This window comes from Athene cunicularia (assembly GCF_003259725.1).
Source record: "Athene cunicularia isolate RWA chromosome 8 unlocalized genomic scaffold, athCun1 chr8_part1, whole genome shotgun sequence".
Taxonomy (NCBI): domain Eukaryota; kingdom Metazoa; phylum Chordata; class Aves; order Strigiformes; family Strigidae; genus Athene; species Athene cunicularia.
Window position 1 is genome coordinate 29,341,768 of NW_020799109.1, and position 15,885 is coordinate 29,357,652.

The window sequence follows — 15,885 nt, forward strand, 5'->3', positions numbered from 1 at the left end:
CGCCATACTTGTGGCGGGCGGAAGTGGGGGTAGGAGCTGCTGCGGATCACGGTGAGGAGTCTTTCGTCCCGGGTCTTTTTGCGAGGCAACCCGCTTGCTGCACCTGGGTCTCCCCCGCCACTCCCGGCCCTAGCCGTAGGTGCCTCACGCCTCCCCCTCCACGGGAGATGGGTCCCTGGCGCAGGGCAGAGCCCGCGAGGGGGAGAAGCTGGGGCTCAGGGGCTGGCGCTTTCTCTCCTGTGTCTTTGTTTATGACGGTATTCTCTTCTTTCTGGCTTAGGTGCGGGCTAGTAAGAGATGGCCCTTCCGCGGCTGCTGGCCCGAGGGCTGGCCTGGCCGGGCTGCGGGCGGGCTCTGCACCGGGCGACCTCCGCCTCGGCACCGGCTGCTCCAGGTGAGGAAGAAGCATTTGTCTTATCCCCACTGCCTCCTTGGGGCTTTTCACTTTTGGCATCTCATGGTGAATTGTGATTCAAAGTACATCAAAACCAATTTGTCTAACTTTTTTTCCTGAGATTATACTTTGCTTTTTTCTTATCTTCTGCAGCACAGTCTATAAACCACTGGTAGCTGAATGCCTAATGTGAAAACAAACTTTCTTGCCCTCTAGAGCCTTTAGGCTGTGATGAAGGTAGTGAGGAAGACTAGCTCATATAATTATACACATACATATGTGTCTAGGTAATAGTATCTCAAGTTTCTCCTTGCAAGCTGGAACTAAACATGCTTGGTTTTATAGCTAAATCATGATACCAGGTATGCTGAGTCTGGAAAGCCTGTAGTCATGGTTCAGGCCTTTTACCAGGAGTTGCAGGCAGGAAACTCTTCAGTTTACACCCACATAACGAGTGTAAGTATGTTTCAGTCTTGACTTGTCAAGCCTCCTTTCTGCTGCGTGTTCTAGATTTGAATGTGGAACTGTTAGCATGGCTCAGGACCAATCTGCAGCTTTCCTTTCTCTTGCCTATGAAATTTGCAGGGCAACAGTTTGCAGCAAGGCTGTGTTCAGGATTCTATACAGAAGTTTGACTGAGACACAGAAATAATTCCTCTTACAAACTTTTTTAGAATAACTTCACATATTTATATCCTAATGTCTTACACAAGTTGTATTGGGGATATAGGGAGTAATTTCTTTGTATATGTCTAAATTTTGTTGGTGTTGGGGCAGGGGGGTGACTAACTCTTTCTTTGTGCTTGTTTGCAAAAGCCACAAAATAATTTATTATTTTTATTCAAGACTTTAATAGTTTTGTCACTCGGACCAACACTTGTGGAGAGCTGCGTTCTGCTCACGTGGGACAAGAGGTCACGCTGTATGGATGGATTCAGTATCAAAGGTAAATGCAGACCGAGGTGAAAATAGAGATGCTTGTTTGCCAGATTAAATGTATTCTCTAGGCCTGGATTCAAACCCTTTTTATGCTTCAGGTTATCTTTTTATATCCTGCATTAGTCACTTCTGAAGTGAGCAAAACAGTTGAGAACTGTGCCAGATCAGTATTTACAATTTTAAAGTTTCATACAAATGTTATTCGATCCTTATTACAACACTCTAAAGCAGTTAAATATTACTACCCTTGTTGTATAGGAGAAAAAACAAGTAATAGCATATTTATAGCAATTCTAACAGCTGTCAGCAAATATTTTCTTTTATATAGCATCCTGCAATTTTAAGCAAATACTTGTTGTTTGTCTTTTCAACTACAGCATTTAATGATGCAATTTTAAAGCATGCAAGCTTTGCTTAAAAAAGAAATATTAAGAAAAAGTAGTAAGCAGAGGATGAAATGTTAATTCCAACAGTTTGCTATAGGTGGCGTGATATAGTCACTCCTAATAGAGTTGAACATTCTGTAAATGTAGGATGAAAAGCATGTCTGCATACAGTATGGACGATGCTCCAAAATGTTAGGAACCTGCGTATGTGCTTGTAATTAATACTCAAGTTAAAATCCTACCTCTCCTGGTTATTTGCATGTTGTTTGTCTGTGGCTGGGAAAAATCTGAAACAATTTGCTCAGATTAGATTCAGATGTGGGAAAAGTATCTGTACATACTTTACTTGAAAGTGCTTTGAGATTGGTCACAAGGTACAGAAAGTAGGTAGCTGCTGTGTGCTTTGGCTTATAATGCAGAATTCTACTGAATTCTTGAAAAAACTTTTATGTTTTTCATGGATCAGACAAGGCCTGTTTCTGGTTTTGAGGGATTTCCAGGGACTGACCCAGATCATCATTCCACAGGATGAGGTAAGTGCTACAGAAATGTGAGTCTGTTATTTTTATTTTTCCTTTGGTAGCTTGGGTCCAGCAGACACGAGAGCAGAATGAAGTACTTTGTCAGACTGAGTGCTCTGACTCATAAGTACATTTAAGCATTATGAGAGCCCTGATCTGACACTGCAACAGAAACATTAATGCTGTTTCCTCTGGCTTATGAGGTGTGATCCTGGATTCAAATGGGCTGTTAAGAAATTAGGCCCTTCAGCGTGGTGCGTTTTTCCTGTTCTTTGAATTTCTGTGAGACGTCATCTTCTTGCAGGCGCATTCCCATGTGAAGAAGCTCTTGTCTGATGCCCCAGTGGAGTCTGTTGTGCGAGTGACTGGAATTGTGTCCCTTCGGCCACCAGGGCAGGAGAATCTGGTGAGGATGTTGGGATCTCTTGGGTGTTTTATTCTTTGCGGAAGAGAGCACTGGATAGTAGGATTTTGGTGGGGTTTGTGTTATGGCTTTGCCATGGGTTCTGGTTGTGTGATGGCCTATTCTCAGATAATGTGAAGTGAAATAAATGCTGTGACATATAATTTAGGAGAACCTTAAAGCACATTAGACACCCACAAATTAAATTGTATTCCAGCCCTTTGAAATGACTCGCTTTTTCAGGCTTTCAAAGTGTGGTTGAGATAATTTCTTCTTCTTGAAAATAAGTATTGTCATCACAAGTTCCACAGCACATGATGACCTCTTTCTCACTCAGAATAGATTTTGCTGTTCTCATTGTATAAGAAACACTGTAGAAATAGTTGAAGAATTTTTTAATATTATGCATTCCTCAGATCTCATTGTAATCAGCTGTAGATTAATCTGTCAGGATTTTACGTATCCCATCACTGGCAGGCCTAAAAAGAGAATCTGGATTTATGATCATAACTTCATTTGCTCTGACCACATATAGATGTCCATAAAAAATGCAGGCTTCAAGCCATGCTTTTATTTCTTTAATCATTTATCATTTTATTGGAAGGTTGTATATACTTACCCTGGTAAATAGAAAGAATTCTGTAAGATCAAATTATTTTTGATGTGACAGTGCTAAGGAGGAAACTGTGTTCTCCCTCAAGATCTAAGAAAAAGACTAGTTCTGAGAACTGGTGTTTAGAGCTGGAAATTCTGAGAAGTTCCTCACAAGTTGCCTTTTTTGGGTTGTATTTAAGACTGACGGTGATGCTGCTAATGCACACTAAAATATGTATTCTGGTCTCATTGAAGCTAGCAGAACTAGTATTTTCTCCAGATGCATGTGCCCTAGAAGGGCCTGTGCCTGACTGTTCCTTTGTGCTTAGTATCGCTTTCAAGGAGAATGCAAAGGAAAAGTAATTACATTTTTTGTAGAGATCACTATGCAACTGGGAAAGAATATGCCATCTTTGGTCAGGTGACTTTGTGTTTTTCTGAACAGAAAGGAAATCTAGGAGAAATCTCTCCTTGAGAGAAGTTCTCTAAGTTATACTGTGTTAGAAGGTTGGGAGGATAATCACGTGTTTGTTGGGTTTTTTTTCCCCCCAACCATCTGTGAAATACCTTTCTCCAATTGTTTTCCTTAAGTTTTGATTCTATTTTTTTTTTCTTGCCTTTTTGCTTCAGAAAATGTCAACAGGGGATATTGAAGTGAAGGTGGAGACTGCAGAGATCCTAAACTCCTGCAAGAAGCTACCTTTTGAAATCAAGGATTTTATCAAGGTGTCCATGTTTTTTCCTTTTTTACCAAAGTGGTGGCTTTTCAATAAATTGGTCGTTTTCCCAGAGTGATAGCAAAACATCTGTGACATCTGTCTGATTCTCCCAGCTCTGCTTTGGGGAAAGATGGTATTTAAAATAGGAGTGTTGCTTGTTAGCTGTGAGAATGTATTTCTAATTAGGCAGAAAACAAGGCTTGAATGATTCCAGTGCACAGGTTTTTCAGATATCACTGTAAGAACAGATGGTAAAGGGAAGAGTGAAAGAAATCACGCTATGCTAGCTTTTTTGAGAGTATGAAACAGAACCCGACATTGCACTGCTGTGTTTTAAGGCAAGGGTGCTTAGTGTTATCTGGTCAAGTAGCTGGTCAGCCTGAGGATTTTCTTCCTCTGTATGTACTCAGTCTTCTAAGACGTTAGTTTTATTGCAGGCTCCATGGTGTAGGAGTGGCATCACCACTGATAGAAGATCTTCTCTGTGCCATTGAAAATGTGACTGGTACATAGTTGGCACTAGGAGAACTGGATCCTGGTCTTTCCATGTTATGAGTCCTGGACAGTTGCCATCATCCACACTACTTTAGCTTTCCTGTCTGCAATAAGGATGTATCACCATTTAGTTATTCTTTTAGATCTATGTAAGATACCACTCCTCTGCTTAAAATTTGCAAGGAGGATTGCTTCAGTCTGTTGCAGTGGACTGAGAATAAGGAAGGAGGAAATCCTGAGCTTTGAGTTAGCTCTTATCATAGTAAATGTCTGTTTCGTGGTGATTTTTGGTGTTGTGGGGTTTTTTTTTTTTTTAATTGTCATGCATGGAAACATTCGGTGGCTGATGTTTGTCTCTTAAGTTGGGGGTAATGGGTGGGTTGTGGCGATAGAGCAGCATCCTCTTTTAGCTTCCCCCTTTCGTCCTGTGGCTTAAGGAGCAGCTTTACTGGACATATTTCTTAATCCTAATTATCTCTTCTCTCCAGAAAACAGAGGCCTTACGGATGCGGTATCGCTACTTGGATTTGCGTAGCTTCCAGTTGCAGTATAACCTGCGGCTGAGATCACAGATAGTGATGAGGATGCGGGAGTATCTGTGTAACCTCCACGGTAAGAAAAGTGCTTGAAGAACAGTGTGCAGCAAACAACATTTCAGCCCTTCCTTCTGCTTCCTGTTGCTGGGAGAGATTGCCAATCAACTTCCTACTCCAAACTGCTCCTGCTTACTGGGATCTTTAGAGGGATGTTGGCAGGCCTGAGGAACAAAGTGTGTTGACATCTCTTGGCAGGATACCAGTTGTTTCAAATTGGCAATATCCAGTGAGAAAAGGCCTTTTGCTGGTAGTTTCCTTCTTTTGGTCGCCCAACTTGAGGCTTGTCAAAGCAATTGATTTCTTGTAGGGCTTTTGCTTATCTTAAAATCAGGAAATCCTTTTTGGAAAAGCAAAGCCTAGTTTAAAATGGATAGAGAATTAACAGTATTTCAGCCTATATGGAGTCTTCTGTCATCAACAGTTCTGGCAGGACATCAGGGTAGCTCAGAGCCTTTAAATCTGTCATTGCACAAGTTATTCTTGAAGCAGCAAAATCTATAGATTTTGGGGAGGCTACATGGTGTGCTAGATCACTTGTTTTGCTGACTAACCCTACTTTAACCTACTTTGTGTTATACTAGTTCTCCCTGCTCTCAGCATATTCTGTGTCTGAAGCATGCGTTTGTTCTTCAGGGTTTGTGGATGTCGAAACTCCAACACTCTTTAAAAGAACCCCAGGGGTATGTATTCTCTTAGTAACGCATTTTAGCCTCCTGTGATTGCATAGGCAGTCCATGGTTGACCTATTGTTGCTTGCCACTGAGTATTCTTTGCTATTCCCTCACTAAGTAACAGCTTGTGCAGATTTCTGATACGATACATAGATCCTTTTAAAAGGAGAGGGAGTATCTTGTGTCTTATTTTTGAACCTTCAAAATGAATAAAGCTTCTGTCTTGTAGAGCACGTGTTGAATGCAAGTCCTGTCCTGGGACAGCCAGATTATAAAACCAAGAAACTTCCTCTAAACACTGTTTCCCCAGCATTTGTCTCTTAACTAGTAAATTACTGCAGTGGCACTGCTCAAGTCATTTTAATTTCTGAGTTTATTTTCATTTCTTTCATTTCAAAAATAACCACATAAGACAGCTGTAGCCCAGGAATTGGTGATGCAGCTATTGTATGGATTTTTTGCATTTAAACCCCTGATGACTTGTTGTTATGCATTAGTCTCTCAGAGGCGGGGAATCCTCCTTTGGATATTTTGGACCAAGTTGGTTAACAGATTTTTTTTTTTTTTTTAAGTGTAATGTAGAAACAGCCATTTCTTCACAACTGGGATTTCATAAAGGGGAAAATAGGTCCATTCTTCTTGCACTTCTAGGCTATTCTGTCTGTCAGGAGGCCACTTATTTGCGGAAATGTGTAAGCTTTCCTTTCTGATGTTAGGGAGCAAAAGAATTCCTTGTGCCCTCGAGGGAAGCGGGCAAGTTCTACTCTCTGCCGCAGAGTCCTCAGCAGTTCAAGCAGCTTCTCATGGTTGGAGGCCTGGACAGGTAAGAGTTCCTTGGACTCCTTGTTCTCTGCATGTCCCATCCAGGGTTTGCTTGCTTTGATCTGTGAGGTTTTAGATACTTCCCAAAAAACTTACTGCCAAGCGCTTTGTGTTTTCAAGAGGGATCCTTAAATACTTAGGACTTTTCAGTTAGGCCAGACCCTTTGCCCCCTAGCAATAATGCCTCCCAGTAAGAGAAGATGTATCCTGTTTGAAGGTTGAAATCTTTACTGTTGTTTTAAATGGAAACCTGATCTGAAGCACAGTCTGCCTGAAGGGCAGAAAATCTCGTGTGTGATAAAAGCCTCTGCAAGAACTATAGAAGTAATTGAGATGAGGCTGGGGAGCTGAGCGTGACTAAGACAAAGTATGTTCTCAGGGTGCTCAAGTACAGAGCTTTTAATTGGGCTTGTTTCTCCAAATAAAATTGAAGGAGAGGGAGACAATTGTTCATGCAGTGAACTGTAAGTCAGGTCTTGACCATGAGTGAATTTTGCATGTCTGTTAGAGGAGTCCAGGTTTGGAGTGGAAGGTGGGAGAAGGGGTTGTGTATGTCCCTGTTGGTAGCCTCCGCATGCCTCTGGAGATATGGCTGGTACAGCTCTCAATGCAGTTGCTTCCACTCAAAATTTCATGCCTCTCAGGGGATAGGAACAACCAGGGCTGTGATCATCTGCTTCAGAGGGAACAGACCTCTCTTTCTTTCTTTTGTGATCAATTCTCTAGCTACAGTTTAATTTAGGAGTCCTTTAAATTTTTATCTAAGTAAAAGTATTATTGTAGGTACTTCCAGGTTGCTCGCTGCTACCGAGATGAAGGTTCACGGCCTGACAGGCAGCCTGAATTCACTCAGGTAACCAGCTCACACTGCCTTTTACTCTTTCTTATCCCAAACAGCTTGTAGCTGTTTTCCCTTCTGGAGGCCTAGTTTCTGCTAGCTCTTGTGCTGCTCAGGGAGTACAGCGTTGTTTGCTGCGTGTTTCACAGACCCTTTGAAGTTAGTATAGGACATGCACAGAGCAGTTACTGTCCCTGGCTGAGTGCACAGACCCAGGTGCAGTAGATGTGGGAATTGTGTTGCAGCAGTGATGGTGCTTGATTCAGTCTCCTCCTGTCCTGCTGGGTCAGGCATCCCTTTCCTCAACCTTGAGGTCCCAGACATAGTTGGCCTGGTTCATTCAAGGTTTCTCTCTCTGTCCTTGTCATCATTACATCATTCAGCTCTTGGAGGAGATTGCTGCCTGAGTCATCAGGCTGTAGGGAGATCATAAGTACATTCTCACTCTAAGGCAGTCACGCTGTGACTTCATGTAGTATATTGCTTCTTGTTACACTGGCAGTCAAGAATTTCTGCAAGTAGCAGTGCAAAGGCAAAACTTGTGGCTAATGTGGAATCTCCACTTTTGTTTTCTGTTTTAAGATAGATATAGAGATGTCATTTGTAGATCAAGCTGGGATCCAGAGGCTGATAGAGGGTCTCCTGCAATACTCCTGGCCTGAGGAAAGAGGATCCATTACAACTCCTTTCCCTTCCATGACATATGAGGAGGCACTGGCTGACTATGGGACTGATAAACCAGACACACGTTTTGGGATGAAGGTGAGGGCTTGCCCATTAGAAACTTGCAGCTTTTCCTTTCTGTTAGTGTTTTAAGAATAGCTTTTGTTGAAATCATGCATATGTGATTGGCTGAGGTTCTTAAATGCTGTAATTTACCTCAGGTATCTATCCCATCATTGCTGCTTTGTACAGGTTATCTTGGAGAAGAGAGTGTTTGATTACTTGGTTGTGGGAAAATGTCTGGTTTTAGAACTTTTTTTTTTTAAAGATAATGTAGTGTTAGGAAGCTCTGTATCCTGACTTGTCTTAGGAACAGAAGCCAATAATGCATCCACAGATACCATAAGTGCTTTTCTGTACTGCACTCTGAAGCATACTCCTGGTGAACATGTTTCATGAGACAGGCTTCTCCAGCCCTTTAATGACCTGAAGATATTTTCAGGGTAATCAACATGAGTATGCATACGCTGTTTATGAAATAAGAGCATGAAACTATGAAGTAAGAATATTGACAGATGTATTAAGAGGAGCAGTGCTGAAAAGCAAGAAAGCATCTTATTTCACCAGGAATTCATTTTGGGCATTTCTTTTTCTGTATACAGCTCTCTTCGCTGTGGTAGGATGTCACCATCTCAACCTTGAATTTTCCTGGCTGTCTTGCATTTCTGTTTCTGCAGTGCTCAGCCTCCTAATGCTTATTCTAGCTTAGCCTCATTAACTTTTTCTGTGAACCATTTGATTTTTGGGCAAAGAAATGATGTCCCAGGTGTTGAAGTTCAAGACACAAGTGCAGGATTTTTGGTTTGTGTTCCTACCATCACTGCTCTCCCATGCTCTTTCCTTTCCCAGATAGTGGATATCGGTGATTTTTTACGAAGATCAGACATTCAGTTTGTGCAGAATGCACTCAGTTACCCACATGGCACTGTCAAAGCCATTTGTATCCCTCAGGGAGTGGTAAGTGATGCTTTTACATACTGCTTATAGTTTATGTGAAATAAATAAAATGCCAATTTGAATTCCTTTATTGGTATGGAGATGTTCTTGCTATTTACTGGGGAGTGGTGTCCAGGGAACTTGGGATCGGTTGTACTACATGTCAGTTTGGGATGAGTGGTGTTGGAGTGGACATGATCAGGCAACAGGAAAAATATATTGCCCTCAGGAGGGGGAGGAAGAGAACAAAGCTGCAAGATTGATTGAGGACAAGGAAGCCCCTCGGGGCTTCAGCTTGCCTTATGTCAAGGATGGTTTCTGATATGCATCTGAATAATAAATTATGCTCTGTGGCAAGCAATTGAAATAGAGCCAGATATGGCACAACTCTGTTCTGGGCTAGTGAGAGAAAGGTCAGGTGGTTACATGCCCTTCTCATGTTTGCTTTTGCTGCATTTGTGGGTACAACTCATCTCTTGCAATGAGAATGTCATGGACCAAATCCAAGGCTGACAATAGATGTAAAAGATTATTTGACACAGCCGTGTATTTTAGCAGGGAAGCAGACTTAATTCTGGCTGTACGTATCTTTGCAGCTTGGTTGGTATGGAAAAAGCCCCACTAAACATTGAGTTTTATTTGGGGAAGAGGACTTTCTGATCATGTGTCCTGACTTCTGCTGGGATAGAGTTAATTTTCTTCCTAGTAGCTGGTACAGTGCTGTGTTTTGGATTTAGTGTGAGAACAGTGTTGATAACACACTGATGATTTAATTGTTGCTGAGTAGTGCTTATCCTAAGTTAAGAATTTAGGATTTCTGAGTTTCCTGTGCCCTCCCAGCAAGCAGAGGCAGAAGAAGCTGGAAGGGAGCACAGCCAGGGCAGCTGACCCCAGCTAGCTCCAGGGGGATATTCCATACCATAGGACATCGTGCTTAGTATATAAACTAGGGGGAGTTGACTGAAGAGGGATTGCTGCTGGGGCATTGGTCTCTAGGTGGTAGCAGTTGCATTGTGCATCACTTGTCTTTTCCTGGGCTTTATTTCTCTATTGTATTATTTTCATTACAATTATTCTTGCTATTATATTTATTTTTAGTTATTAAATCATTCTTATCTTAACCCATGAGTTTTACTTTTTTTTTGTCTTGATTCTCCTCCCTGTCCCATTGGGAGGAAGGAGGAGTGAGCAAGCAGCTGCATGCGGTGCTTAGTTGCTGGCTGGAGTTAAACTATGACACCACAGTTTCTCTTGGGATTCCTTTTAATTTTGGCATGAAGTGTAAGTTACTGGCTTCCCATGAGAGGGCACTAAGATATGCGTTTGAGCAAAATGAAAGTGGCCTCTTGAGCCCCTCTAAACGTTAGAGTAGCTGAAAAAAAATCAGGGTCTTGATGCAGGTCCTCACATCCACTCCATTTTTTTTAATTTTTTTTTTTGCATGTGAGAGTCAGTCCTGTTGGTTTCCCTCTGTTCCTTCAAATTGAGCTGCTCTTTCCCCATCAGCGGTGTGGTGGTGTAACCTTGTTCCTGCGTGCTGGAGGCAGTTAGTTGCTTGACTTTGCTGACCAGTTACATCTGATCTGTGAGCAGGGAGAACAGCTGCAGCCAGATGTCTAGCTAGAGGGGCCTCTTCCTGAAAAGAGCCCTTGGAGAAGACACCCAGCTGCAGCCTAGTGCAGTGGTCCTGTTCCACAGTCTTCATAAGAACTTGCACTAGAAACAAAAGAATTGGAGGGGTTTTAAAACAGCTCAGTCAGTAGATTTGAATCCTGGTCAGGCTTTCCATAGATTTTGCTGATGTTTAATGTGTCTTCTCTTGCTCTTTCCCCAGAGATATCTTAAAAATAAAGATTTGGAGTCATTAAAGGAGTCTGCAAAATCCCAGTTTAACCAGGTGAGACAAAAACACTGCTGAGGCTTTGGAAACAGTGAATGACAAAGTCTGTATAAAGGCACTTGCAGGCAGAGGAAGGTAGAAGAGCAGTTTCATAATAGCGGAGTCAGTGCCTGAGCATGTGATGTCTTGAGACAAGAGAGGGCAGCACTGGACTGAACATAGTCTTACCTTTCTTTAGGAAATCATGGAAATTATCTGCAGGCCTGATGGAAGCTTGAAGTCTCTCCTTACAAAGTTTCTTGGTGAGAAGCAGCAGTCAGAACTTATCCAAGCGCTGAACATGCAGGTGGATGATCTGGTTCTGCTGGCAGCTGGTGAATACAAGCAAGTGGTAGGAAGCATTTCTTGTGTGGTTGTGTGAGTTGAATGTTGCTGATGATGGCTTTGATGTTATCTGACCTTCATCTAATTCTTCTTATTATTAAAATAGATCACCATCTAATTCTGTGTTTCTCTGGAGCTGAAGCTAAGCAACAGCAAATAATGCATGAAATGTACCTCTTGCTTTTATTTTCTCCAGTCGAGCTCTGGGAAGAACTCATAACTGAAATAAAGACTGGAATATAAAACAGGAACAAATCAGCACCTCCTGTTCTCTCACCTTAACATAATTTTTAAAGCATCAAATGGGGATTGGAAAAGAAGGTCCACTAGGTAATTTTGTCTCCCATAAGCAGATGATGAGAGTGAAGCACAGCTGTTTATTAGCAGCAGTAATGGGAGATTCTGTCCCTACTATTCTCTGTATTCTTGCCAGCAGACATTATCTTCCAAGCACTGATTTATGACAAGGTGTTTGCTTGATAGCCAAAATTTTGTCATGCTCTCTGTGCCTTCATTGTTCTGTTTGCAAAGTGCAGATCTTACCTGTGCTCCCCCAGTTAATCCACGTTTATGTAGAGCTTGAGGTTAGTCTGGGGAAGTTCTGTGAAGATGCAAGAGCTGGAAGAAAATGGATTTTCCAGCTCCTCACTTGATGTTTGTCAAACTCTGGAGCTGCTGCTGCCTCAGCAGGAAGATGATACTTTTCAGCATATAAAACAAAAGTGTTAAGGCAAGAGTGCATTACAACTGATGCTGTCTTTGATGCTACCTCTATGAAACACTCTTTCCCTGGTTGGTATTTGAGCAACTTCCCTGACAGTAAAATTGCCTCGTCTCATTCTCCTGCTTCTCTTTTGCAGTGCTCTGCATTAGGAAGCCTGCGGTTGGAGAGTGCTGACATCCTTGAGGCAGCTGGGCTGGTACTCCGTGATCCTACAGTTTTTCACTTTCTGTGGGTGGTGGATTTCCCTCTTTTCCTCCCAAAGGGAGAGAATCCCACTGAACTGGAATCTGCTCATCACCCCTTCACTGCCCCTCATCCTTCAGATACCAGCCTCCTCTATTCTGATCCCACAAAGGTAACTTAACTTCATGCCTGTCATGCTGGATCTTTTACAGCTATGTGTCATGGAAAACTAGGCAAGTAACAGCTGGTTTTAGCGTAAGAAGAGATGTTGTTTCATGGAACTGAGTGCATATTGTCTGTGTCTGGAGGAGATGGCTTCCAGATTCCTCTGAATGGCAAGTATTCGTGTGTGTGCCCCTGACAAAAGTAGCTTATAGAAAACAGTTGCTTAAGGTGAGGAGTCTTATATTCTGACCCATCCCATGTTGCTTCAGGTTTTGGTCAACTTTGCAAAAGGATTTATGCTGTTCCACTTGTTTCAGCAGCATTCCATAACTCTGATAGAACTGGTATCTGAACTGCAGGTACTGTTGAGAGAGCAGTGTTGTAGTATGTCATGGCTTCATCCCCAGCATCTTTGCCATCTGTGTGCAGGTTGTTGTGAGATGCAGCTGTGCCCCAGCCTTGCTAAAGTGCTTGTTCATTTCTTTCTGCAGGTCCGTAGCCAGCACTATGACCTTGTGCTGAATGGCAATGAAGTTGGAGGTGGCTCCATCAGAATTCATAGGGCAGAACAACAACGTTTTGTGCTGGAGAAGGTGCTGAAGGTAACACCTACAGGTGTCTCTAACACTCTCTTAGGGATTTAAAAGACTAGTTAATTTAAATATACATTTCAAATTCTGAAATAAAAGCTCATGTGCTTCTCAGATAAAGAAACATAACTCCTAGCCCTGAGTGATGGATGACTTCATCATACCTTCCTATTACATTGCTAGTAGGAAGAGCATTGCTTGTCCAGTGACACTTCTTATGTAATTTTGCAGGAGGATTCTGAAGTGCTTTCCCATCTGCTTGAGGCTTTGGAGTTTGGAGCTCCACCTCATGGAGGAATTGCTTTAGGTAAGTGCTCTGTGACTCTCCAGATACAATTATCTTTTGACTTTTTTTTGGCATATCAGATCCCAGGAGCAAGCCTCAGGCTTGTTGGCAAAAGCCTTGTCTGTCCTGACAGAGGTGGATGCTCTGATATTGCTGTTTGGCACCAACATGGTAACACTGTGTGCTTACCCATTGCTTCCACCTCTGTAGTTGCTTTGTAGAATAGAGGTCTCATCACCAAGTGCAGAATGTTTCAGTGTCCTTCCCCAGCATCATAGTGTGATGTAGTTCTTATACAAGGACCAGATCACATACTGGTGGCTCTAAGGGTGATCCTTATCCACTGTCCTACAAACTGTATTCGTTAAGATTAGGTCATCTTTACTCTTGTTCCTGTGCTACCAGAATAAGATCCCTGTACTACGTGCCTAGAGGCCTGGGACAGGGTGGTACTTTGTGTTTCATGCTCTGGGTCACTGCTACAACCTTGTCCCCTCTGCTTCAGTCTTTCTTCCTTTCTTACTGATTTTGTTCACTAATTCAGATAATGTCAGAGATTTTTTTTCCTAGAATCCTGCAAGTTTGTGGGTTTAAAAGGAAAAAAAAAAAACAAAACCAAACAACAAAACCTGAACAGTAAAACTCCCTACAAAAAATAATCATAGCATTTTAACCTGTTGTCTTCTGGTGTGATTTCCCTCTATCCAATCACGCAGAGACTCTTGTTCTTTTTAAATTCCTCCTAGTTGCTGTAATCATCCAGAACTGTTTGATCAAAAGCTTTGTCAGGGCTCTGCTTAACTGCTCAGTGTTCTTGCCACTTGGCTGCCCTGGCTTTGTTATGCTGTCTTTGCAAAGGCACTGTCTCTATCTTGCAGTCCTTGGCGTGTTGCAGAACTTCTGTAATATTGAAGAGTTAGGCATTTCTACTCTTTAGGCAAGCCTGTTTCTGTGCTATTCGTTGAGATTAACTTTTTTCCACTTACTTGCTCCACTTTTATTCTTCAAGCTCAGTAGTATTATCTACTCCATCTTTCTGTTTTTTCTGAATCTGAGGAAGTAAAATAGGTCCATAACTCAAGTGGTTCACCAGTTTGTTTTCTGCTTCTAGGACTTGACAGGCTGATCTCTCTCATCGTTGATGCTCCAAGTATCCGAGATGTCATTGCTTTTCCCAAATCCTTTAAGGGACGGGACCTGATGGGCAGTGCTCCAGACTATGTCACTCCGGAAGAATTAGAGCCATACCACATCCAGGTTTCCTGGCCTCTTGCAGAAAAAGAGGCAAAAAACCCGCTGACTTAAAGCCAATGTTGTAAAGCTGGTCTATTTAATCAGAGGTGGTTACAGCTCTTAAACTGGACTTCAGTTCAGGAAACATCAGCTTGGAGGGGGCAGGGGGGCAGGCAGTACAACTCCACTGTATGTACTATGGCAGTTTCAGGACTGAATGGGAAATAGGTACAAGGGATCCCAAGTAGGAATTCACCTTTGGGTTGGTAATGGGAAGGAGAGGTAGAAAAGCAAAAAAAAAAAACCACCCCATCATTTTACATAGGATAGTGAGACTGTTGGCTTTGGGGTGCCATACTGGAGGGAAGATGGGATCTATTTTTTTCCACTCCCCACTTTTTACTTGTCTCTTATAAAAGCATTTCTCCTCCCATCTGGAGGGGATAGCATCAGCTTCCCTGGCAGGATGGTTTGTATTCCTGATGAACACTGAATCTTGTTAGCTCAGGACTGTTAGAATAAAGCTGTGCTCGGACAAGAGCTCTGGACACTTCACAGCAAAATATCAGTGCAGCCAGCAGCTCATCTCATGTTGGAAGATAGAAGATCAAGAAATTGCCATGGGGAGTTTGTATTCAGCTGTGTTCTCCCTTCAAAGAAGGGGGAGAGAAGCATTCATAATGCTTGCAACAGCTTCTCCTTGTAGTACTTGTCGAAGAGGTGATTATCTGTCTTTGGGGCCTGTGGTCCTGGTGCTTTTCAGCTCACTAATTCTGAAGTTTATATATTTGTAAATAAAGCTTATCTATCAGTGTGGTTTTGACTGAGTTTGGCTTTGGGCTTTCTGTACAAGAGCAAGCTGCTAGTTTTTCTTTGTGACCCCTGATCCCTCCAGGAGATGACAAGAAATTTCTGACATAGCAGGGTTGCCAGTCTTTTGTGAATTTTTCCTGATCCTGCAAGCCTGCTGCTACGGTGGCAAGCGATGCAGCACCATGTTCCTTGCAAGTGACTGTTCACCCCGGTCCTACACCAGAACAGCTGCAGTGCAGGAGCAGCTCTGTATGGAGTAGAGCCTGGGCTCTAGAGTAGAGTAGAGCCTCCTAGAGCAGCATCCTAGCAGGCCAAGCCATTTGGCTCTGGTCGGTCACGTACAGCAAGCCCTCTGCAGAGGCCCTCCAGAGGTGTTAACTCCATGTTCAGCTTGGAGAAAGCAGAGAGCTGGTGGGAGGAAAGGTGGAAGGTGAAGAAACTGAGGAAGAGGGGTGAGATTACCTGAATAAACTAGGAAGATGGTGCAAAGGAAGAAAAGGGAGAATTACTGTGTCCCAGTGAGCAAGGACAGCAGGAGGTATCTGCCAGAGGAAGTTTGTAAGGACAGAAGGAAGACTGCAATTACTGCCTGAGCTGATACTGAACTCCAGCCTCCTGCAGGAGATCCTA

At 42.7% G+C, this 15,885-nt stretch overlaps 1 protein-coding gene across 2 annotated transcripts; it reads left to right on the forward strand.

Annotated features, from left to right (window-relative positions):
* Nucleotides 1–15,269, forward strand: DARS2 (aspartyl-tRNA synthetase 2, mitochondrial). 2 transcript variants are annotated; one of them, XM_026853406.1, is made up of 18 exons: nt 1–85; nt 281–394; nt 1,241–1,340; nt 2,186–2,252; nt 2,545–2,646; nt 3,868–3,963; nt 4,940–5,063; nt 5,663–5,727; nt 6,435–6,541; nt 7,324–7,393; nt 7,961–8,140; nt 8,951–9,058; nt 10,872–10,934; nt 11,116–11,268; nt 12,122–12,340; nt 12,825–12,935; nt 13,155–13,230; nt 14,321–15,269. In XM_026853406.1, the coding sequence occupies exons 2-18, from the start codon at nt 298–300 to the stop codon at nt 14,512–14,514; spliced, it is 1,932 nt and encodes a 643-aa protein (XP_026709207.1). In that variant the 5' UTR covers nt 1–85; nt 281–297; the 3' UTR covers nt 14,515–15,269. The 2 variants fall into 2 exon arrangements, with proteins under 2 accessions (XP_026709207.1, XP_026709208.1); XM_026853407.1 differs by having other exon boundaries at nt 5,681–5,727.
* Nucleotides 15,270–15,885: the final 616 nt, after the last annotated feature.